Source organism: Gambusia affinis, linkage group LG18 (genome assembly GCF_019740435.1).
Source record: "Gambusia affinis linkage group LG18, SWU_Gaff_1.0, whole genome shotgun sequence".
Taxonomy (NCBI): Eukaryota; Metazoa; Chordata; class Actinopteri; order Cyprinodontiformes; family Poeciliidae; genus Gambusia; species Gambusia affinis.
The window spans coordinates 15,264,312-15,288,011 of NC_057885.1; the positions used below are offsets into that span (position 1 = coordinate 15,264,312).

General features: G+C 41.2%; 1 protein-coding gene across 47 annotated transcripts in view; it reads left to right on the top strand.

Moving 5' to 3' along the window:
• LOC122820557 (receptor-type tyrosine-protein phosphatase delta-like) overlaps positions 1–23,700 on the top strand; it is a 437,628-nt gene that overhangs the window by 296,586 nt on the left and 117,342 nt on the right. For all 47 annotated transcript variants that reach the window (XM_044098059.1, XM_044098069.1, XM_044098058.1 and 44 more), the window contains one exon: positions 18,635–18,832. In XM_044098059.1, the coding sequence (XP_043953994.1) occupies positions 18,718–18,832 (115 nt within the window). In that variant the 5' untranslated portion in view covers positions 18,635–18,717. The remainder of the gene's footprint in view (positions 1–18,634; positions 18,833–23,700) is intronic.

Here is a 23,700-nt window from a genome sequence, read left to right on the forward strand (position 1 = left end):
ATTTGCATATTTATGAGAAATAAGTGTCACAGTGATTAAGTTCACTTGGACCCAGCTCTGCAGACTGCAAAAGAAATTATATAAAACATAAAAATAAAAAAAAATCTCAGTATTTCCTTAAAAATCTGCCTTTAATTTTGCTGCCAACCTTCTTCACTTTGCTTCTGGATTATTTTAATTACAGTTTTAAAATCTTCTTGACAATTTGTTCCCAAGTAGATATTTCCAGCAACATTCATGCTCAGAGCTAATATGGACTTCATTACTAGAAGTTGGAGACCAATGTAGCTCCGCAGCCCTAGACAAGTAATTAGAGTTCACACTGAGGCCTGTCTCTAAAATACAGTCATTATCCCAGCAAACATACAACCTTTCCAGGTCACATCACTTTGTCTGCCACTGTAAAAATAGTTTATTTCTGCATCGTGCCACCATTATGGCAGCCCCAATCTACTCGCCAGCATTTTATGGGGCACAGAGCGACCAGAGGGGTGGGGGGGCAGCGGGGGAGGGCAACTGAGAGATTCAATAAAATGTGGTAAAACAATCGGCTCGGCTCGAGTGGGATCATTTCTGTCTGGGTTTTGTGCCTGAATATGGCAGCGTTCTCTTCACTGGCGTCCAGGTTGCAGGCATCGAGTTGTTTTTCATCCCAGTTAAACAAAGGGCTCATGAGTGGAAACCCCAGGAGAAGACATGAATTTCTTTACAGCCCCCTTCAGGGCTAATCAGGCACCTCGCAATGAAACTGTAGTGTTTATGTTGTCCCTTTTCACACAGTGGTGTCAGTGGAAGGCTGTTTACAAGCTTGGGAGGTCTTGGTGGGAATGAAACTTGTCTCGTCTCGATGATTACTGGAAGAAAACAAGGCCTTAATCTGAGAGGACAAACATCGGCTCCACAATATTTTTCGATAACTTCAGCCTGAACTTAAAAAAAAGAGAGAGAGAGAAGTAGTAGGGGAAAAAATGTGGAAAAATGTAATTTTTCTGACATTATTTGCCTACTAGCGCCACACAACTCTCCGTCCATTCAACAACATTCCATTCTGTCATTCATCTGTTGATGTGCTATTTATTTATTGGTCCAGACAAATCCTTCTATCTAAGTCTTGACCCATCTATCTTCGTTCGTTCCTCCTTTTGCTTTAGGAATTGGCTAAAGATAACTGAGCAAGGAACCCTCAAAGAAAGGAAAAAAAATCTTTACAATTGATCTGATTTTTCAGAAAAGAAAAATCATATAATTTTTTATTTAATTTTGCTTTTATTCCTGCAGAACTCCAAACTCAGCAATTTTTTGCACTATTTCTCTGTAAGCAGCACAGTATAATTTTCAGTATAAAATACTATCTGCTTTATTTTTTAAGTGCCACAGGTTATAATAACGGTCGCCATTAAATAAGATGTGAGGACACTTTGAAGTTTAATCGGTATGTTACTGCAGGTCATAAAAATACATAATCTTTCAACGTTTTGGTGACTTGGTTCATCTTCACCATTTTCTTCAGCCCGTTTGACTTGCATGTGTCGACATATAGGAGGAACCTCCTTAGACATTCACACACGCATCCAAAAGAGGAACTCTCTAAGTCAATATTCATATTCAAACAAACCACCAGGGGGAACATGAAGAAAATGACAATTACATTTACACAACTGCCACTGGTGCCGATTCAACATTTAATTAAGTCGGCTCTTGACGTTTGACCCCTTCTTAGGGCAATGTTTGCTGTGAGGGCAGCATATCACTGTCTAGACTGTCTGTCTGAAGTCGTCCCAAAGACACAAGTCAGCGTTTGATGGAAGGAATATGCTGCATAAGCTCCTGGTGGTGAATCTGCTCTAGTTCTCATTGTGCGTTTCCTTTTTTTCCCCTCTCTTCTACAAGTCTGCCATTGTCTTCTCAGCCCACTAGTGTTTAATGCATGCTGCTCATTAGGCTAGACAATGGCTACTTATGATGAAATGCCATTCAGGGCAATATGTCAGCAAACCCCTGGGATGAAAGATGGGAGTGTGGCAGCAGGAAGCCGTGTGCTTAGAAATTAATACGTGGCCAGAGGGCGGCAGCCAAAAGGAAAGCCAACTGAATATGAAAAACACAATGGACAGAGTCCGAGGAAAATTTTACAACTACAGAGGAAGATTTAAAGCTACTGTGATTTGCCGAAATAGTCACATCCTTTGTACTTCATCAAATTTTGGCATGTTTTGTCAGGACAACTACTAATTGTTCACTTCACAAATGTGGCATTTCAGAAATGATGGCTAGAAGAAATTAATTTATGAAAGAAATCCATAGAAATGACCCTTTAAAAACCATGTAGGAAATACAGTAAACTACAGCTCATTATTACACTACACCCTAATGTGTCTTTACAGCGAAGCATGGGAGGGAAATCCTGGACGAAATCTGGTTAGAGGCAGCAAAGGTCTTGACACTGGTCCAGCAGAACAACGACCCTAAACACACCACAAAGGACACAGTGGAATGGTTTAGACTGATTTAGACACTCGTATGTTTCAATATTCCACAAACATCCTGAACAAAGTCCAACTGAAAATCTGTGGAAAATATGCATCTCATCACTCAAAAAAACTGACAAAAACAAAAAAACAGGCGTTTCACATTGATGATATGAGACCAGTGGGTCGAAACGTCCTTTCCCTACTTGCTGTTCAAAACCAGCAGAACAAGCAGTGCCCCTCTTCCATTAAAAGCCCAAGCCTCACTGGTGCAGCCCCATCCAACGTCCCCTCGCTCCCCATTCCCCTTACATCACTGTGTCTGGAGGCAGGAGGTGGGGAGGGCCGCAAGATTAATGACGGTGCTAACCACGTATTTATCATCCAACTGGAGAGTAATGCGACACCTTTCTAATCTGAATATATTTCATTGGGTTGTTATGGCACCCAGCCCTGGGCCCCGTGTGCGGGTGTTTCTGAGTGACTGGACGTGAATTTGAATGTTAATCGTATCTTCATGGACTTGTGCGTATGAAAAAGTGCGCTCTTGTAAATAGGCACGAGATACCCAGCCATCCGCCATAAACGCTGTCTGTTGTGGTTAAAACAGGCCTGTGGTAATTAGATAAAGATGACGCTTCTCCTTTTAGCACTTCGGAGCCACGCTCCAGCCTCAGATGCTCTCCTCTGATTCTAAGCTGCCTTATCAGGGGAGCACATCCTTCTCCGTCCTCCTCCATCCTCTTCTCCTTCCGATTCTACTGCTACTTATTTTTCGGCACTCAGCAGAAATCAAGATGGATGTGTACCAACAGAGATGGGGAGATAGGGACTGCACAAGGCACAGATTGGACCTGATACGGCTCACATTGGGAACCTCCGTTAGATTCAACACTCTGCTACCAGGACCAGAGAGGTGCAGGTTGGACAATAACCTGCACTGGGAGTTGTCACATTGCAAACACACAATTTGGCAAAGGAACAAGATCTAAGGCTCAAAATGATGTCATACCCTGCCTATTTAAAGAGATTTTTCATGTTCATTGTTCTAAGTTTGGCACCAGATGATTATTTATACAAGTCAGACTGTGAAAAGAGGTCACAATTAACTGGTACGTTGGGGAAGAGAACTCAAGAGATGCAAACATGTCTGCTCGTCTTCCCTTTCTCTCTTCTACAAGAATCTTGGCCACTTACTGTAAAAAAAACAAAAAAAAAAACAAATGGCTAAGAGAGACAGGAAATCTAAAAGAAAAAACAATACTACCTTAACTTAGTGGAGCAACTCAAAGCACTTGGTCTGATCTTCATCAGTGCAGATGTATCTGTTGTACAGGGTAGCATGAGCTCAAGTCATGTTGTCAAGCCACTTCTATGGCATTACCATTCGATTTTTTTAAAATTTTAACTATCGCTACTTAGTTGCCTTCAAGCAAAGTCAATTGTTGACACATTAAAAATATTTTAAGCAGCCTGGTCTAGCTGATGATCAAACTGTTTAATCTACAAAATCAGATTTAGAGAAAGGCAAAGCAGCAACCACTGTGTTTTAGTTAATTATAATAGTGATTTGAGTAACAATGTCAAAATATTAGAAAAGGAAAAATATTATAGCTAAAACGAATCAAAACATTAACTTTTAACTCTTATCATGTTAAGATTACCCATATGTGTGCAAACATTTTACTCTGCATTCAAACCAAGTACAAGGTCATAAAAAGAGTTGCTACTTAAAGAGAGCCTACATGTTTGCACCTGTTGGATTCTGTACTTGAAATTAAATGTCTTGCTTTTTCTCGTGCTCTCTGTTAATCAGCCATTTGTGCAAATATTTGCAGAGTTCGTTGTAAGGCAGCAAAGCCAGGTAGGAAAATCACTCAAGGATCTTTCTTTCAACAGATGGATTTAAATAAGACTTTCCACAATTTAACCTTCCACCGACACGAGTTTACATTAAAGCAATCACGACAGATCAAAGTGGCGCTTTATACTGATGGAAATGAAAGACTATTCAAAGCCAAATTTAATATTTAACATGCTGACAGCAGCTGGAGAACTCCTCCACTATTTGCTCGCATGTATTAGTTTCTTAGAATCACATGTAAAATAAAACATTGTATTAATGTTTTCGGGACACACATTGTGTTCAACCCATCAGCAGACAGTTTTGATGCTGCAGAAGCTCAAGCAGTGTAATGTCATTACAGCCCTGAGCGTCTTTGGCCAGATTTCAACACATACGAATCCCAAAGGTGGTGGGTGCGCAGTTTATCTGTTGCAGTTGAGCAGCTGGTGTCTGCCCCCCCGCCCCCAAGGCTCCAACAGCCTCGAGCTTTCATTGCCACTTCAGATGCGAGTCGTTTAGCGAACAAGTCAATCATGCGAGAGGCAACTGTTCACAACTAGCCAGCGTCCCCTCTGACCCCCTGATATAGCAACTGTGTGTGTTGAGTGGGGCAAGCAGGAATCGTGGCATGACAGGTCATGGAAGAGTCGGGTTAAATTCATCATCAGCAAAATATTTGGGTCGAGAACTTTCCTCGGTTGGTTGCGTTGGCTGAAACTGTTTGTGATAACACTGGATCAGGGGAACCCACTCAGCAGCCCAGTTCTGCCTGGAACCAGTGCAGAGTTTTGGACTCCAGCAATTGGCTATATATTTATAGTTGTAGATTTACTGGATCCAGCCAAATAAGGACCCAGTTATGTTGAGGGACTGCAAAAGAATGTGTTGCAACCAATAAAAAATGCACTAGTGTTGATCTCTGCCAGGTTGTTTTTATGATCTTAAAGTGGGGTATTATGTATTTTCCAGCCACTTGGTGCCCTTTTATAGCACAATCAAGAAACTATGCTACCTTAATACGCTGTAAAATGCTATACATATAAATAAGTTGGAAGAATTATAAAAAACTATACTTGGTCTCTTTAATTCACTCTACCTTCAGCATGTCATCCCACCAGCATTCCTCCATGATGCTGTTTACAACTGTTATCAGAAGTGTTTTACTGAGAAGTAGTTTGTATGATGAGTTCAGTATGTTAACTAATGAATATCAGTCTTAACTGAATGGTATGTCCTCCAGTTTTCTGGTTTTGAAAAGTAATTTAGGGAAATGGGCCTGAATATTTTTCAGTGGAAAATTATGCCATTGAAAGGATTTTGAAACGTTTTATCATGAGGTTGCTTTGCATTCTGAGGGGGGGGGGAACTTCAGGAAGTTACCATTTACTTGATTCGTTTTGTCCTTCATTTTGTATGTTGCTCAATTAAATAAACTTTCAAGCCAAACAAAAATCCCCACAATGCATTTTGAACCCCTCTCTTACACCCACTTTTAATTGAAACTACTAAAGGTTGAACACCTGATCTCTACTCATAGTCATGAGTAAACATGAGAAAGTTCCCCTTGTTTACTCATGACTATCAGTTTCTAAACGTCTGCTGGATTTACTTGCACAAACGCATGCCGGGGCTAAATGCAATGTAAACAGAAAACAAGCGAAGGACCTTGCTGCTAACAAGGTAACCCTTGAATTCAAGGTGACAGTCCGTTGTGGATCCAAAACGCAGACACAAGCATATAGGTCCCAGCATCCTTGTGTCATCCCCGACCCGCAAGCATGCACTGACAAGTACGTCTCTCTCCACTTTTCCCTGGCAAAAAAAAAAAATAATAAAAAATAATCTCTGTGCCAGTCTCTTAATGAAATGCTCAATTAGGGTCTTTAAATAGGTAATTATTCAGTACCTAATCCCTCAGCTCCTGGGCCCCTATCTCATTTAGATGACACTAACGTGGGAGGGGCAGGCGCTTGGGCCGTAGCTTCTGTCATCAAAGCCCCTTGTGGTGGCATAGGCAGCCCTGTTAATGATAAGGCACATCCAGGCAGTCAGTCAGCGGCTCCCGGTGAGGCCCGCTGACAGCACGGGAGATGGCAATGTCAGGCTTGACAGTGTCTTAATCATGTTTGTGAGTGTTTGGGGGCGGATTGCACGAGGTGGGGCGAGATTATACGGAGGCTTCTGAGAGAGAGAGTCAGACGAAGGGTGGGGAAAGCTCTCTATTTATGGCGTGTGCGAGTTCATGTACGTCTTTTTTTCCGCAATTACCACGCTCGTTTTACATAGAAAAACGACACAGAGACAGAAAAATCACTCCTAAATGTCAAGCCAAGCGTGCTGCTTGATGCCGGGCGTGGACACAGCAGTCCTGATTTCTGCATTCTGACATTTGTCTGAAGGTGGCATTTGATTTGAATTTCAATCTTCAAGTTGTGGCTCCAGAGCTGGATTATTTATTCATATTTCACCAGCATAATAAAACGTCTTGTTCATGGAGTTACAATATACCATTCACTGTCAGAGGACCATGCTTGTTTGGTTGCTAATGTTGTGGCAGTAAGCATTAGTCTTGGTGGAACGACAAAGGGGAGAATTGTTGTGTTTGCCTTGCGGGTGAACCATTGCTTTACCCTCCACAGAGTTGCGCAAACAATCCCCCTCCACCCACCGCCTATTTTTCTGAGAACAATAGGTTTTTTGAGCTGCAACACCTTTCAAGGACGTCCAAGGCCTAATGGAAGTTTAGCTTTTCAAATCTAATAATCCCAGCACCAACATCAAAGTACTCTGCAAACTTCAGTAAGGATCCTTTAAATATTAAAACATCTCTCAGTCCGGGTTCTCTGATAGCCTTATCAGGAAATAGATGGAGAGGCAGAAACAACACAATTTCATCTCTGTGGATTCAGCAAAAACATATCTGTGATCATATTATTTTCTCACATTGTCCTCAGCCGGTGACACTGATAAATTTTTATACAAAAAGCTTTGGCAAGCCGTTGGTTTGTGTTAGTTGTTGACTCAGCGTCTTTAAAATGCAGAATCAATACAGGGGACTTTGTAAATAAAAATATCATTAAAACGTTAATTTATGTCAATAATTCATTTCAAAAAGTAAACCTCATTTTATATTGTCATTGTTGTATTCAATGCTTTTATAATAAATTTATTTAGATTATTATGGCTTACACATAATGAATTTAGAGGGGAAAAAAATCTTTGGAAAATTTGTGTTATAAAAGACCAGTTCAATAAAGTATTTTCAGGACATAAATGTTCTGCTATGGATAACACAATCATGAAGACTTCTGATTTGCTCATCAGACATCCTCCATGAGGTGTAGTGCTGAATCCTAATGTGTTAATAGTGTTGAGTGAAAAATAAAACCCAACAATCCAAATGGACTGAATGTCCTGTTAAGGCAACCAGGACTTCCTTCACAGTGCAGTAGCACCACAGGCTGATGGCATTCACTGCATGTCACATTGATGCAGTGATTCATGCACACCTAACAATTGTGCCAAACAATACACCAACATGCTGTTCTGGAGGCAGGCATGTATGACATAATAATACTTCTGCTGGAGTCTTTGCTTTATTTGTCCCAAACCATTTATTGATGGTTGTGTCACATTCCTCTAAACTGTGTTCTTTTATGCCACATTTCCTTTCCCTCCAATAAGTTTTCCATGGATACTTTTGTATACAGTATGCTGTTTCATAAGAAGAATTCTTTTTAATTGGTTTTGTGTGTCAAAATGTCAAGGAAAGTCGATTTAAGGACTTTCTTAGACATATTAAACCCATATTATCAGCACAAATAAACACTTGACATATATCGCTTTGAAGGAAATTAACCTACATATCAGTAGTTTCACTTTTTAAATTAAATTACTGGAACAAATGAACTACTCATTAACATTACATTTCATTGTCATTCTACATATAGGAAGGAACTTGAGCTTGTATAATTATCAAGTCATATGCATGATCACAGGGGAAGCTGGAGTCCATCCCAACAGTGAACAGGGGGGAGAGCCAAAGTACACGACACAAATGAAGCACATGACTATCCAAAGCCAATTCAGAATCACAATTTAACCTAACATTTGCATTGACAGCTAAAGACGCCTCATGAAAACTCAGGGGAAAACAGGACATCTGCACAAAGAAAAGGCCACAGCCATGAGGCATCGCTGTCAACCACGGTGGGGCTTTCAAAGAAAAAAACAAGGCATAACATTTAGGTCTGGGAAAGTTGAGTCAAATTTGCTTTCAGATAATTGAAGATAAGCAGCAATTTAATTAATTTAATGCCCTGTGAGTGTTGCATGTAAGCCCCGGGCGCCCGTTTACATCTTTGATGTAAGCCTAAGTAGACGATTTCCATACCAAATGCTTTGGCGTGTGTACAAAAGGCTCTAAATGTCAGTAACAAACAATGCACCTCAGTGTCCAATTGTTTCAGCAGAGATAAGGAGGCATATTCTTGCTGACTTGTGTCATATGTTTTGGGGGTGAGGGGTGCAAATCCCTGTGCTGCATTTTTTCAGTTATTCTCAGCAGAGCTCTGTTGCCATGTGCTGTGCCATGTCGGCAAGTGGCAGAGAGGAATGTTGTTTTGTCTGTTCGGGGGCCCTCTGTACTTTCCATAAAGCGATGTGAGCTCCAGCTAGGAACAACCTCCCTCTCGCCCTCCTTCCTCTCTCTAATGTTCCCCTGCCTCACGGAAGTGAGATTATTCATCCTCCCACAGACCGTTGGTGTGCTGGGGGTAGATGTCAAAATGCCAGCAGCATGTGGCGTAAAAGGCTATGCGTGCTTGTGCTCCGGCTGTATGCGTCTATCCGTGCAAATGAATGCCCGAGTCCATGTTTCTTAGCGCGTCTGTGTAGGAGTCTTGCATTTTTATTTTAAAGCGGCATGTATTTCTCCATATGTGACCCTGATCCTCAGCATGAGATTTTAAAGATGGAAGGAGTTTGGTTTAATGTTAAAGTTTTACTCATTCGTTGTCATTATTCCTCGTTAGGTTATTCACAACCCTAGAAAGCTTTCATATTTTGCCACAAGAACAAGTTCCTTTGTATTTGCCTGGAGTTTTATCTGCTAGACAAGCACGAAATTGTGGGTACTTGGAAGATTAAGGAAATTCCCCTTGATTCTCAGACTTGGATTAAATGTGATAGAACAAAACCAAGTCACAAGATCTGGCCTTTGACTAGATCTTTGACTTAAGCCATTTTTGGTGCCACTGTTGCTGTTGATAGGCGAACCTATAGCTTCTCAGCCACCAATATATTTTATCATTGAGATGCTGGTTTCACAATGTTAGACTTTCTATTTCACGCAGTGCCACGTGACAAAATGTGAACAAAAATTCGATACATGCGCAAGAAGCAGCAGCTTTTCCTCGTCTTTTCCCCCTTTATTCCTCTTGCATTCCTCTCCATTGGAGGTTGCAGGTACAAGCAAAGTGTGAAAATGCTGGCAGTGGCTGCCACACAACAATGCATCCTCCTCCCCTCATCTGTCCACAGTTCCTCCTCCTCCCTCTTCGCTCGCCACCTCTGGCTCGTTGCACTTCTTATCCATTTTATTTCCAGCCCTCATCTCCACCCTCTTTCCCCTTCTCTCTTACCCCCCACTCCCTCTCAGCTTCATAATATGTAACATGATTTAGCCCTTCCCTGTTCATGCGGCGTAAATTTAATCCCAGCCAGTCTAGGTTGGCTGCGGATGCTGGTTTCCCCCCTTTTTTTCTCATTTCTTCCCTCCTATCCCGACACACTCGCTGCTCCCTGACACAATAGACTCCTCGAGATTCAGCCTGTTTGCATGATAACACGTTCGTTCCTCACGCCAATCGCTAATTCACAAGGTCAAGCACAACCCAAGTGGCACACGCTCATCCTATAGAAGCCTCCCACGCCGTGACAAAACAAACGAAGCAGAAGAGAAAGGCGTCCCAAAAATATAAATGAATAGTGTTCAACGTCTGAGTGAGCTCTGTGGCGGTTTTTATCTGCCGCCCATTGGAAAGGCATTAGAGGCATCCATTAGCAGCCGATGGGAAGCGTGTTTACCAGTGTCAACAAGGTCAGAGGAGGTGATCCAAACATGAAGACAGAGATAAAATAGGGCTGCTCTAAGTTCCCTCGTGTCCCCACAGATTGACCAGTTAGCTCCATTCAGCTTGCGTTGTGCTTTTGATATTGTTGGGATGCGTTTAAAGGGAGTGGCATGGGAGGATTATCAGTCACCATATCACAGGGTCAGGGTCTTGCACAGTGGGCACGATCCATCTGAATCTGGCAGCTGGCTGGCGGAGGAAGCAGCTGAGGTAGAAAGATGAGGAAAAAGGAGAAAAGAGATGGCAAGATGGATCAGTCAGAGAGGAAATCCAAGAAGAGGATGTTGGAGACAAAGATTTTGTAGTCAGACTAAAGTCAAGGTCTGCGTAGGTGGGCTGAACCTTCCACTCCAACAAGGCAGCAGTTTTCAAATCATGAACACACCATCCTTGACTTGAGCTTTTCATTTAAAGTATTAACTCTGCAGAGATTTTGTCTTGATATACGTAGACGCCGGTCTTCAGTCAGAGTCTTCAGAAGCTGACTTCAGGATGACGTTCATGTTCTCTTTGGGACGGCTGATGATTTATCTCTTGCTGCACAGAATTTGAATTGTGAATTTTCTTTAAACCATATACAGTCAAAATTATACAAATGTATACATACATACAGCTCTGCTCAAAACAAATCGTTCTTACTTTCCTTCTTCCTCTTTTTCTTTATTTGCTTTCTTTCTTTTTCTCTTTTCCTTCGTGTTTACATCTTTCTTTGTCCTTTTCCTTGTTGTATATTGTGTACACTAAAAGAAAAAAAACCTACATTTTCAAATTGCATTTGTTTCCTTTTATCATTTTAGAGTTTGCCCCCATTTATGCTACATGTTATACTGAGACTACGGCCAGCTGAAGGAGTCACTGTAAGGCTTTGAAACGCAGCAAAGTCACGCAAGCTGTCAAGCTTGGTAGTGGCAGCGGCATGTTGTGCTTCTGCTTCGCTGACTGTCGTAAAGGTGCGCTGCGCAAGATCGATAGAGTAACTTTTTAACTTCATCTCCGTGACAGAGCTAGACGGCTGAAAGTGTAACTTTGTGTTCCAGCTGGACAATGATACTAAGCACAAAATAAAGCTTCAGGTCTTCTGAAACCTTCAACATCGTTCCTGTTGGAAATGTGTGGAGTAAATCTGAAGGAACTCCACCAAGAAATGTGGTTAATTATCCAACCACAATTGTGTTAGAACTGTACAGATTGCTACTAAAAGTGTGTTATTTCTCTCCAGCGTGCTCAGAAACATTTACCATAATGTTAGTGAAGTTATATGTATATATTTAAGGTTTTGTATGGTTTTGATCCCGTTTGGATTTTAGGTTGAGATTTTAGGTGAAATGCTATTGAAGCAGTGTTACATTTTCACCCTAAAACAGACGAGTTTAACTGTTTGTAGAAGAAAGATGATCCCAGAGGAGGTCTCAACATTATCATTGGATAAATTACAGCTTTCACACGTTAACAACAGAACTTAATTGTATTTCTGCCACAACATTACACATTTCAAAGGATTTCCTGATAGAAAAATGGAAACCATTTGGAAATCTGATAGTAATTTACCACATGACACATGAGCGAGATGGGACCGTGATAGCTCCCATCCGATCGTCGCAGCAGGTGCTTTTAAAGCAATTATTAGGCAGACAAATGCCACCAGACCCAATTAGCTTCCTGCCGCGTGCTTCACGTCGATGGATCCATTCACAGCAAAGCAACATATAACTACACTAGGAAAACAGGAGCAGCATCGGGAGCATTTTTTTTTTTTTTTTTTTTACGTCTGAGGCTTAAATCCTTTTCTTTCTCCAACAGAAAGTCTTGCGGCGACGCCCCCGAAAGACCCTGAGAGGCCTGCTTCAGGGAGGTCAGGGGAGGCAATGGGGGGCAAGAGGTTGGTGGGGGAGTTGAGTAAATAAGTCAGCACAGCAAATAAACTCCTCTGATGTGCGTTTGTCAGGGTCTTTCATGTGGAGGATACACTGGAGGGCATAGCTTAGCCTAGCTTTAGGGATGTTATTACACATGCCGGCTGATCAAGAGCGATGTGTGAGAAACGGCCTTGTCACTCTGTCTTAAATCACATCAACGCGGGTGGAGGAAGAAATGAAAATACAGGAAAAATCTACAACGGGAACGGCAGGGAGCAAAGAAATGAAGCTCATAAAGGAAAGAAAATAAAAGTTGACACAGTGCTTAGGGGGAAAAAAAGGACCAGATACAGTTTTAAAATAGCTCTGTCATCAGAAAAAAACACTAATGAAACAAAAATGAATATAAAAGGTATTAAAAGGTTGTAAGTGAGCGTAGATTTCTGAAGGTTTGCTCTGCTTTCAGTTTTTTGAAATGGGGTTCTGTGAAGCTATTAGATTTCAGTATCTTATCTGTAGCAACATAGCAGTTTAAGCAAAGCCAGTTTGGAGAAATGTGTATGATACAGACAGTTTATAACAACTCTCTGTGTGCAGCAATAAGTAAGGGAGGGGCGGTAATGCATTACTCTGTGATCTATACGGTGAATGAAAACCCCGGTCATGCCGGAATTTTTTCTGGCTTCTCTTCAGGAAGGACGTGAAACTGTGGCAACAATATGATGGAAAATGTTTGGCAAAAATCTCCTATTTTGAAAAAAGTAATTTATTTATCTAATTTGAGGTAGAGCTGAGGAGATTTTAAGAGTTTCAACCCTCTCCACAGAACCCATCCATCATATCAGAAATCCAGGCATATAGAAATATGTATCTCTACATATTCAATACTGAAATCTAAATCTCACCCACATTCTCTTTAGAATTCAGTTTACATGAGTTGGTCATAGTACTTGTCTTGGTATATTAATGTGTCTCCAAGTCAACTTAAAAGGACCCTTTACAGCTTTGCACCTCCCAGTTCTGCATATGACGTTTTAGAAAAAAAGGGAAGTCAAGAGTGTGGAATGGAATTATTGCATTCTTTAACTTCTGAAGTATGTAGGAAATGAAAAAAAGTCCAGCCTCACAAAAGTGATTTTGCTGTGCCTGGCTGGGCGTGATACTGATTATAACGCAGTGCAGTGCCGCTCGCTTTGTTTCCTTTTCTTTGTGCCTTTTCTCTCCTTGCTTCTGTTAGGGCTAATTATAAAGGATTTGGCCTTAATAGATCTGGTGGCGTTGTTGCTGCTGTTTAGGTTGTGCGTTAGGACAACATACGCAATTCTGTTTCCTTTAAGAACGATTTGGTCTGTGCATATGAGTCTGAAACAGAAAAAAATCCCCACCCCATTCATGAATCGCCTTTAGCTACACTGCGTAGAGTTTCTCAGCTCGGACAAAGGAAGTATAAAGTTGTACTGCTGAAAATGTAACGCGTGACATCACTGCTGGAGCGTTTTAATTGCTTGGCTTTATTTCAGGTCCTCTCTACTACTGCTGCATGTGAGAAAACATAGAAATGCATATTAGCTGCGAAGCTGACGTTATGAACTCACTGCTTCGGGACGCTCATAGCTATTCACCCTGCGTTTATCCCCATAATAAGTTTATTGCTGTATGGTGGCAATATGAGATAAATATAACTGATTCTTTTGTTCTTTTTCCTACTCTCTCTGTAATATTGCTCGTCTAAAAAAAGAGCAGAATACCAAAACAGCACACTGAAATTGGACCGGCGGCCAGCCTTTATGTGGAATATAAACACGCCACCCTCATTCTTTTCCACATTTCTGATAAGAATCATTGGGAAGGAGAGAGTAGACAGTTCAACAGCTTCTTTCTTTTTCTCCCCCCTACCTCCTCTTTTTCTAATTAACATGGTGCATGTTGTCAGGCTTTGTTTAATAATGCATGATTGCTATCAGCACCGAAATCCTTTGACTGTGGCACTAGTGAATGGGAACACAACAATACCACCAGGGGCTCAGGAAGAAAGACGAGATTGTTTATTTTATTTTTTATTTTTTCCTTTTTTCTAATGTAATAAATCTTCAATGGAAAGCGTCAGAGTCACAGAGTATATGAACGTGAACGTGTCGCATCCAATGTTCAGCGGTGAAAAACTGAAGCAACCTCAGTAGGACTTGTACCCTGAAAAGAAGTTTGTAATTCTGAACCAGAGCCAGTTCTTTCTGCTTCCAGAGTGAAAGCACTGACTCTGACAATGAAACGAGGAGCGTCATGGTCCTTTCATAAGGTCCTGGGGATACGCTGATGGAAACCAACTATTGATTAAACTCCTACTATTGCCACTCCATATCCTTATCTTTAATGTTACTATCATGTTACAAACAAAGGCTTCATGTTATCTTATTTGGATTTTATATGACCAATGAACTGGAAGAAACTAGAAAGACTGAATATCAGAAAAAAGTCATGATTGCATCGTCATTTGCCATTGTCAGTAAAGTTGGGTCTACTACTATATTTTAATACTTTATTTTCATTTTGACTTCACTTAATGCATGAATGAATAAATAAACCATGACTTTTAAAATGTAACTGTTGGGTTTAGCCCTGCGCCAATGTATATTTGGTCGTAAAATCACCTGTATTGTCAGAAATGTCTGATGCACTCATAAAGCAGGCGAACTTGAACACAAATATGCTGAAGTTTGAAAAAGCGGAACGTGTTGCTCCGCTTGAGCTGTGGGTAATTTCATTGGAAGTGTTGACGTTCACTAGATACAACATGCACTTGGTCAACACATGTGTGTTGACCGTCATCCTCCTTTGCTTCAAAATCATCCAGGTAGTTCAGGTATCTGGATCAATACTCTCCTGCTGGACACCTCTGTTTAGAGGTTTCTGAGGTACATGTCACAGGCCTTCCTGAAGGCTCTACACATCCCTTAGTCTAAGAAGACCTTCATACCTTCTGGAAAGGGTTAGAAAGTGCCACTGGGTTGAAGGATGTCTGTATTTCCCTCTAACCTGGTGTGGTCACTAAGCACCACATCAGGCTGAATTTGTTACTGCAGTTTTTAGCTGAGTTTATAAACACAGTTTGTGACTGGTTTTATAGGCACTGCTGGGTATTTTACAATCCACATCTGTTGTTTCTTTTTTTTTCTTTTTAATCCCGATTGAAATGGTGTGAGTAATTCAGAATCAGCTGTTCATAGTTGTTATTGAACGTAGCAACAGTCCCAGTTCTTGATTGAAGATACCATGGTGGAGGAATGTTTCACGTGGAATAACTGGAGGAAAAAAGTCTCACTTGGACATGCTCACCCAAGTATCTTTATTTAAAAAGGTGCAAATTGTGCCACAAGCATGATTCCGTATTTAGGCAACATTCATTTGACAAGCTGCTGGCTTTCTGGCTGGTGTCTTATCACACCTTAGCACATTATGAAGGAAAGTACCCAAAAGCATTAACAGCAAACCAGCACCAGTCCTCGCAGCTATGATTTTTGTGTGATAGTGTCTGTGGGTTGAGATTCTCCTCATATTTTCTCACATGGCACAGCCTTTTAGTCGTCTCCCTGCTTGTTACACAACACACAGATGGTTGAGTTAGCCTCCATCAGCGAGTTTGCGTGTGCGCGCGTGGTATTGTGAGTGTGTGCTGAGTGCTGCAAATTCTAACCTAATGTCATGTTGTTCTGTAGATTCACACTTCATCAATTAAATGAAAGGCAATCACTTAGCTTTGGAGGAGCAGAGCAGTGGGAACGATAACCCAAGGAGAGGGACAGCTGCAGTGTAGATGGATCGGACTGCAGCTTTGTACGCCCTGACTGTTCAGGAGGGGGTTTTATTACTGTTGATTTGAATCCAGTTCACACAGCTGTGAAAAGTCATTCCAGTGTTTCTCAGAAGTGTTTACATAAAATGCTTTGCGTATTCACCGCTCTTTTTTTTTTAATCACATTGTAACAAAGTTTTATTGTTTTATAGGTTTTACTTAGAAACACACAGATAGTTTGACAGATATCAGCAATTTAGTAGGGCCCTGAACTCATCGAACACTCCATCCAAACTGCTGTAGGGTTGCATCTCATCAGCAACAGGAAAGCTGTTGATGTTAATCTGACAGAACAGGAGCACAAAGGAGAAGGGACGACCTGCAGTAAAAAGGTCAAAAGGTCAAGATTCCTTCCTGCTATACACAGGCTGCCCGCTCTACTTCTATGCCAGGGGTGCCAAGGTGAAGTCCTTTAGCGCCAGTGTCCTGTAACTTTTGGATGTGACCCAAGTCCAACACATCTGAATGAAGTGACTGAATTACCTCCTCATACAGCCAAGTTCTACAGCCTCTTGGTGTTGGCCTGACAGTTGCAGGACATTGGACTGGAGTTTGACACCTGTGCCACATGCCGCTGCAGTACAAGACACTCTTGGAAGAAGATATGCTAAGAAACTGCAAATGACTTTAGACTGTGGTGGAGTTTAATGTTCAAGCAGGGTTTTGACGTGAACTATCATAGCTGCAACAGAATGATTTAGATCCAACTCAAGGTGTCGTGCAACATTTAGATGCGTCTTTGGTCCAACACCTGAATCAAATGTTTAAACTGCCTCCTCAGCAGCCAGTTACATTCTACAGGGTCCTACTGATTACCTAATTATTTGATACAAGTGTGTTTCAACTCATCTAAAAGTTACAAAACACCTGTTTGACACCTGTGGTTTAGTTCAAAGCCTTTTCAGCTCTTGGAAGGGCCAAATCCATTCAAAATAAGATAAATGATTGCACAATGATGCAATATTTATCTTATGTAAAATTTGCAAAGTTTTGTTTTTAATGTGGAAAACCTTGAAAATATGAAAAACGTTTGGAAGACGCTATAGGTATGCATAGATATTAGCATTTCACTCATGCTGTTTGTAGCATGAGTGAAAGCAGAGATTGCATTTCATAGATTCCCTTCAAAGTTTGCCCCTCACCACACACACACACACACACACGCCCACGCACACACACATACAGATTCTCACTGTTCACCTTCCAGTTCTCACCCAGGTAGCCGTATCTGTCCCCCACCCAGTCCCCCTCCTCCAAACACAAACACAAACACAAATCGACTGTGACAGTCATTCCGCCATTTACAGCCCACAAGAGTGAAGGAGGGAAAACCTGAAGAGGGAGAGAGGATGATTGGTAACAGGGAAATTAGGCACTTTGTCATCATCGTGCGTGGGGATTTGGCTTCAGCCTGTTTGTCTTCCTCTTCTACGGTGGTCAGATCTGCCGATATGCAGCCAGCCGACTCAATACCAACGCAAAACTTTTTTGGAGATCTGATGAAGGCCTCCTGGCACTAACAGCTGAAACAACACCTTCTTAGAAGAACAACAACGCAGGCGGGCTCCGCAGTTACTAGCCCTCTCTCAGCCACCCCCGCGACTACAGTGTGACGCTCAGATTAGCCGGGAGCCGTGTTATGAGCTGAAGCCTACCGCAAAGCATCCATCACTGAGGATCAAGCTCAGGCTTAAGCAAATGGATGACAAGGGATAGGAGGCAGGCGGCAGCTAATACCAGTTCACTGTATCGCATTGATTTTCCCTGCTGCACAGCGCCCCGTCGATAACAGGCTGCAACATGAAAGGAAAACAGCCCGGCCACTCTGTCTTAAAGATTTTATTTGGTGTTTGTGCTGCTGCGGATGAAAGGGAAAACCTCTGTGTATGTGTGTGTGTGTGGGAATTAGAGCTAATAAAGCGTGTTATTTAAAGGGAAATATGATGTGAAAGAAGTTACGATTTGCTGCAGAGTAACTTAACATAATTAAAAAAAGCATTAATGTCTCGTTTCTGTAATTTCTGCTAAATATTTAGATTGGGGATGATTTCTCAGGCTGCTATTTATTAGCAGCCGAGTTCCCTCTGTGATGTAAATGCTCTTTAATTATGCAGCTTGTTTGATTGGCGCTCGTGACCTAAGCCGTGAAGACAAAAATCAAGTCGACTCGCCCTTTTATCTGTGGGATTTTTCCCTTCGCTTGCTCTCGCTATCTCGGTCTCTCATGCACATATGCATCCGTGTGAAGTGACTATTCCATTTAGAGAACTGTCAGAATATACCCTGTGAGCACATCAGGCTGTTCCTATCCTCTGTCAGCTCCAGCCCAGGCTGTGTGGGGGTATGTCAGAAATGTGCAGGGATAGATAAAACCCGTGGAGCCAAACAGCTTTGTTTCATTCATTCTCTCTCTCTCTTTCTCTCTCCCTCTTTTCTTCCCTCCCTTCTCCATCTTCATCCTCCGTCCTCGCCTTGCGCAGGCTGTGAATACCCTGCATCTGAGAAATCAGACCAGACTGACTCACAGGGCTCTGTGAGCCAGTGCCACTGAGGCTGCCAAAGCATGCTGGTGCCAAGCTGTCCCACCATGCACAGAGCCAGATCCACGCTGCTGCTGCTGCCGCCGCTGCTGCTGCTGCTGATCCAGGGTCTGCTCCTCCACCTCGCCGACGCTCAAAGTAAGTGGACCGTACGTTTTGACTCGTGGGATGGGGGTGGGGAGGGCCCAAAGGAGTCATCCCGCTGAGTCGGAGAAAGGTTTGGATGTTCTGTTTTCAAATGTCCATCAAGCACAAAAAAAATGACTGAAGCATAATGTGAGCACCAAACATGAACAACTTGTTTGTAAAACTTGAAATAGACACCGTGAAGCAGTATTACAGGGAACGTCCTGTACAACGTCCAAAGAAATATTAAATTCATGTAAGGTTTGGTTATGTGCATTGAAAGCACTCATGCCCCTTCAAACCATGGTCATGTGTCCCATGATGATGAAAATGAAACAGGTTTTAAGACATTTTTGTATACGAGCATTCACATTTTTCACCTCGGGTTCATTTGAGTTCACTGATCCTCATTGAGATGTTCCTATAACTTGACTGGAGTCTACATTTTGTAAATACAGTTAATTGGCCATGATTTGTACAGGAACAGACGGGTTTACAAAAGGTTTGCCTGCGAGCAACAGAGCAGAACCAAAACAATGAAGAGTATGCAACCTATTTCTTTCTTCTTTTGGACTCAAAAGCTTTTTAAACAAGCAATACCTTTCAGAGACGAGTTACATTCCAAGATAAAAAGGGAATTTGACACGGGACTTAATTAAATAACTGACCAAAAAATTGGTATCATGACAGACATGCGAGGAAAAAATACCACATTTCTTAAGTATTTAGACAAAAAAAAAATAACACAATGTGCTTATTGTTGTTTTTTGTAAAGTAAACCAACAATAATTCCCACTACTAAAATTTTTGGTACAATTATGTTAATTATAAAAGTTACATATTTTCATATATATATATATATATATATATATATATATATATATATATATATATATATATATATATATATATATAGACTAAGCGACTATAGAATAAACACATGACGTGTGGCAGTTTTCAAGTTAAAGGTACTTATTGTGTAGAATATTACACCTTTTTGGTATTCAACTTCATATAGAGCAACACTGCAAACAACAGTGAAATTGTTACTTTAGTGATACAATTTTTAAAAAATCCTTGAGGCAAAATCTCCCCAATACTTCATGTATGTCCTCTACAGTTACTGCATGCTTTTTACACACTCATGTTTTACATTTATAGGAACAGTAATTGCAGTTGTGCAACATCCTTCTGTTTACATTACATGTGACGGAGAGAGACAAGGGTGGTGATGAGAGGCACATTTTAGAAAAAGATCTCAAATGTCAAAGATCTGGGATCACAACAAATAAAACAGAAGCAAATGTACCCTATACTGAATTAACATTGTATTTCTGGAGCAAGAGGTTGATGCATTGTCCTGACTAATCAAGATTATACACAGAAACTTATAAACATCAAGTGATGAAATGAAATACCCTGTAACACAGACAGGGATCTTTCAACCATCTTAAGTTAAGTTCCATATTCGAGAGAGAGCCAAGTCCTGTTGATGAGTTCTTATAAAGACATTTCAACTGGGTAGACTTTCATATCTCAAGCTCTGACCACCTGATGTTAAAGGAGAAATGAACATTTTGGGACATTTGGTGAAAATTCAGGTACTCAATTGGTGCATTGTTTGATAAAACATTGAATAGCTGCAGCCCTAAGAGTAGGCAAGATAGTTAAGTCATGAGTTCAAAAAATAAATCATATAAAAAGTGATGGGTGGCCCTCTTTTTGTTTCCACACCCTGATTGACTATGTTTTGTAATACAAGTAGACAGACATTATTACCCTGTGCACATAAAACACATAAACACTGGTCTGTAGAGGGCTTTCTTTGGCAACGTCTTGAAAGGACTTTAAACCATGAGGATAAGACGAAACAGCTGAAATGGTTTACAACCAAGTTCTTTCACACCAAATGCATGTTGATCCATTTCAACAGCTGAAATGATTTCCAACCCATTTCTATAACTAGCACATCCCTATTATGAAATTAATATTTTACGTACAGATATTTCAAAAAGCGTTTCATTTACAATTGGAATTGGAAATTGGAATATTTTTTTACATATAAATTTCATATCATCCTTGGTCTAGCTTACACTGTATGCCTTGTATTCTTATTAAATGTGCTTTAAGCAACAACAATAACAAAAAACATCAATATTTCCCACTGACCAAACTGCTCATCTCACTGAAGCTCAAAATATGCTTCTGTCCTTATTTTCTAATACCCCCATTATTTCTTCTCCGTCTTTTTTGTTCGGCCTGTGCCAAGAATATCACAATGAGAAATCTTCTGAATTGAGTTACTCGACATCAGACATCTGCTCAGTGATGTGTGACAACAGTTTTCAAACCTCATTGAGCTTTGGTCCTACACCAAAGATTCCTCCCCTACCCACCATCACCCCCTCATCCTCCTCCTCTTTCTTTTAACAGGAAGATCCATGAATCATTAGCTCCATAGTGAGATGAATAAAAATTTTATTGCTCCCTTTTGCACTGACTGAAATCCCCCCTCGGTTCAGCCGAATGTCTCCGACTGACTGAAGGGATCATTCACCCAAGGTCATATACAACGGAGCCACGCAAAGTGAAATTGATGAGTGAAATTTTAAACTTTGTGCTTGAGAAATGTTCCCTGCAATCTCTTCAAATGGCCTTTATTTTTCTTCTTCCCTTTCCTACCGCTATATATGTCTCTCAGCAGGAGAGGAAAAACAGTGTTACAGCGTATTCCTCTTTTAATGTACTGCTCTCCGGATTTATAGACATGGTTTCGTTTATGGGAACTTTGCAAACAGGGCATTATACACAATATTGTCCAAAGTTTGCATCCAGTTCATTGTATCAAGGTGTTCCAACCACTTTCTTAGACACAGGTGTATAAAATTGAAGATGTAGGCATGCAAAAGATTGTTGTTAGGAGCTCAATGAATTTCAATGTGGTACCAATTGTAAAATACCTCCAGTCATGGAATTTCCTAACAACAAATTTGAAGGAAGTAAAACTGACAGCAACTTGACTACAAAGTGGTAGGCTTGTAGAATCATTTCATGGGGCTGCAGGATCTTGAACTTGGATAATCACTAACTTTCTGCAGATTCAGTAGGTACAGACCTTCGTGACCTTCATGTTGGCTCAGGAACATCGCTGAGAGCTTTATGGAATGGGATTTTATGGCACTGCAACCGCATCTAAGCCACACATGGGTATAAGACATGTCGCCACTGGACTCTAGAGTAGTTTCTGGAGTGATGAATAATCTCTCAGCTTCTCTGCCTGGGTTTGGCAATTATCAGGAGAATAACTTTTTTCAAACATTTGGAGGACATCCTCTTTCTGTCATGATATGTGTCTGAACACAGCACAAGGTCCGTAAAGATGTGAATGAACAAGTTTGGTGTGAAGGAACTTGACTCTCCTCCTTTCCAAGCTGACAAAACACCTTTGAGATGACTTGGAAAGTGAACTGTGAGCAAGATCTTCTTGCCAAACACCATCATGCTTCTGGAAAGCCTTCCCAAAAGAGTAAAAGCTTCCACAGCTGCTAAGGGCTGTCTGACATCATCTTAAACTCTATGGACTAGGAATTTGAGGTAACTCATGCCTGTGTGTGAAGGCAAATAAGCAATAACCTTTGACAATATAATGTATGTTACAGAGGAAGTTATCCGAAACGTTCATGTTCCGAAGCATAGTTTAAACTAAAATAACAGCTGTCACCATTCAGACATTCCTCCACTGCATTTGAGCCCAACTGTAACAGAGAGCTGCACAACTGTAATAGGTGACACCCCCACAACCCCCCTTAATACCCCCCCCAAAAAAAGAAAACTCGTGGTTAGTTTCCTTCCTCTAGCTGTCTGATCGCCTGCAGCTGCCCTGACACTCTACTTTAAACAGCTGTGCTGGGCCATCGTTTCCAAGCCAAAACAAACGTCACATGAGGGGAGTCGTGGCAGCGGCTGTCTGTCTGTGACTGAAAGAGTGTCTGGGAGTTGGGAAAGGGGGGGGGTTCATCGGGGTGAGGTGTGGAATACGTCTGGCAATAGAAAAAACTGGGGCTTTAGTCTTTGTTGCCATGCTGCCTGAACGCCCAGGTTTTTCAGCTTCCCTTCATTGTTTTTCTTCCTAATCGCTCTCTTGTCAGTTTTCTCATTTCTTTTTTCTTCCCCTACCCGCCTCTTTGTTTTTCTCCTTCGTTTTCTGTTTTGGATGCTCTGCACCAGCCCCCGTTGAGCAGCTCACAGGAGCATTCATTTCCTCAGCTGTTCCGCTGCATAACCATATCCAGCCCAAACGAGTTCAGATTTTTTTTCCCTTATGTACGAAGGACCTCGATTCACTCAAATTTAACGGTGGGCCTGAAGAGAAAACGGTGCTCTGTATCCAAACCAGGTCCATTTGGGTGTGAATAACACTGGAGGCGAGTCTGCCTGCTCAACAGATGGCACGACCATCAGCAATTCTCATCTTCTGCTCTATTCTAAAAGAAAATGGCATAAGACAGACTCAGTGAACATTTTAGTGATGATTCCTACATTTTCTTGCAAAAGTATTCCTACTTGAACTTTTTTTTTTCAAATATTTCACTGTTACAGACATAAGTTTCAATATATCTTATAAGGGTTTTATCTGGTACACCAAAGGAAAAAGAAAAGTGTTTATTAATTTCATGAAAAAAAAATCCTCTAAAAAAGTTTTGAGGTTTGTTAAAGAACAAATGTGAACAATCATTGTAGGCCAAGGAACACAGCAGACAATTAAGCTTTACTCTGTAAGGTTATGCAGCAATACCCACAGTTTTGATCAATGTGCAATTTATCATCTGAACAAGCTTGGCTCAACTGAGAACCTACCAAGACATGGATTGCACCTAAAC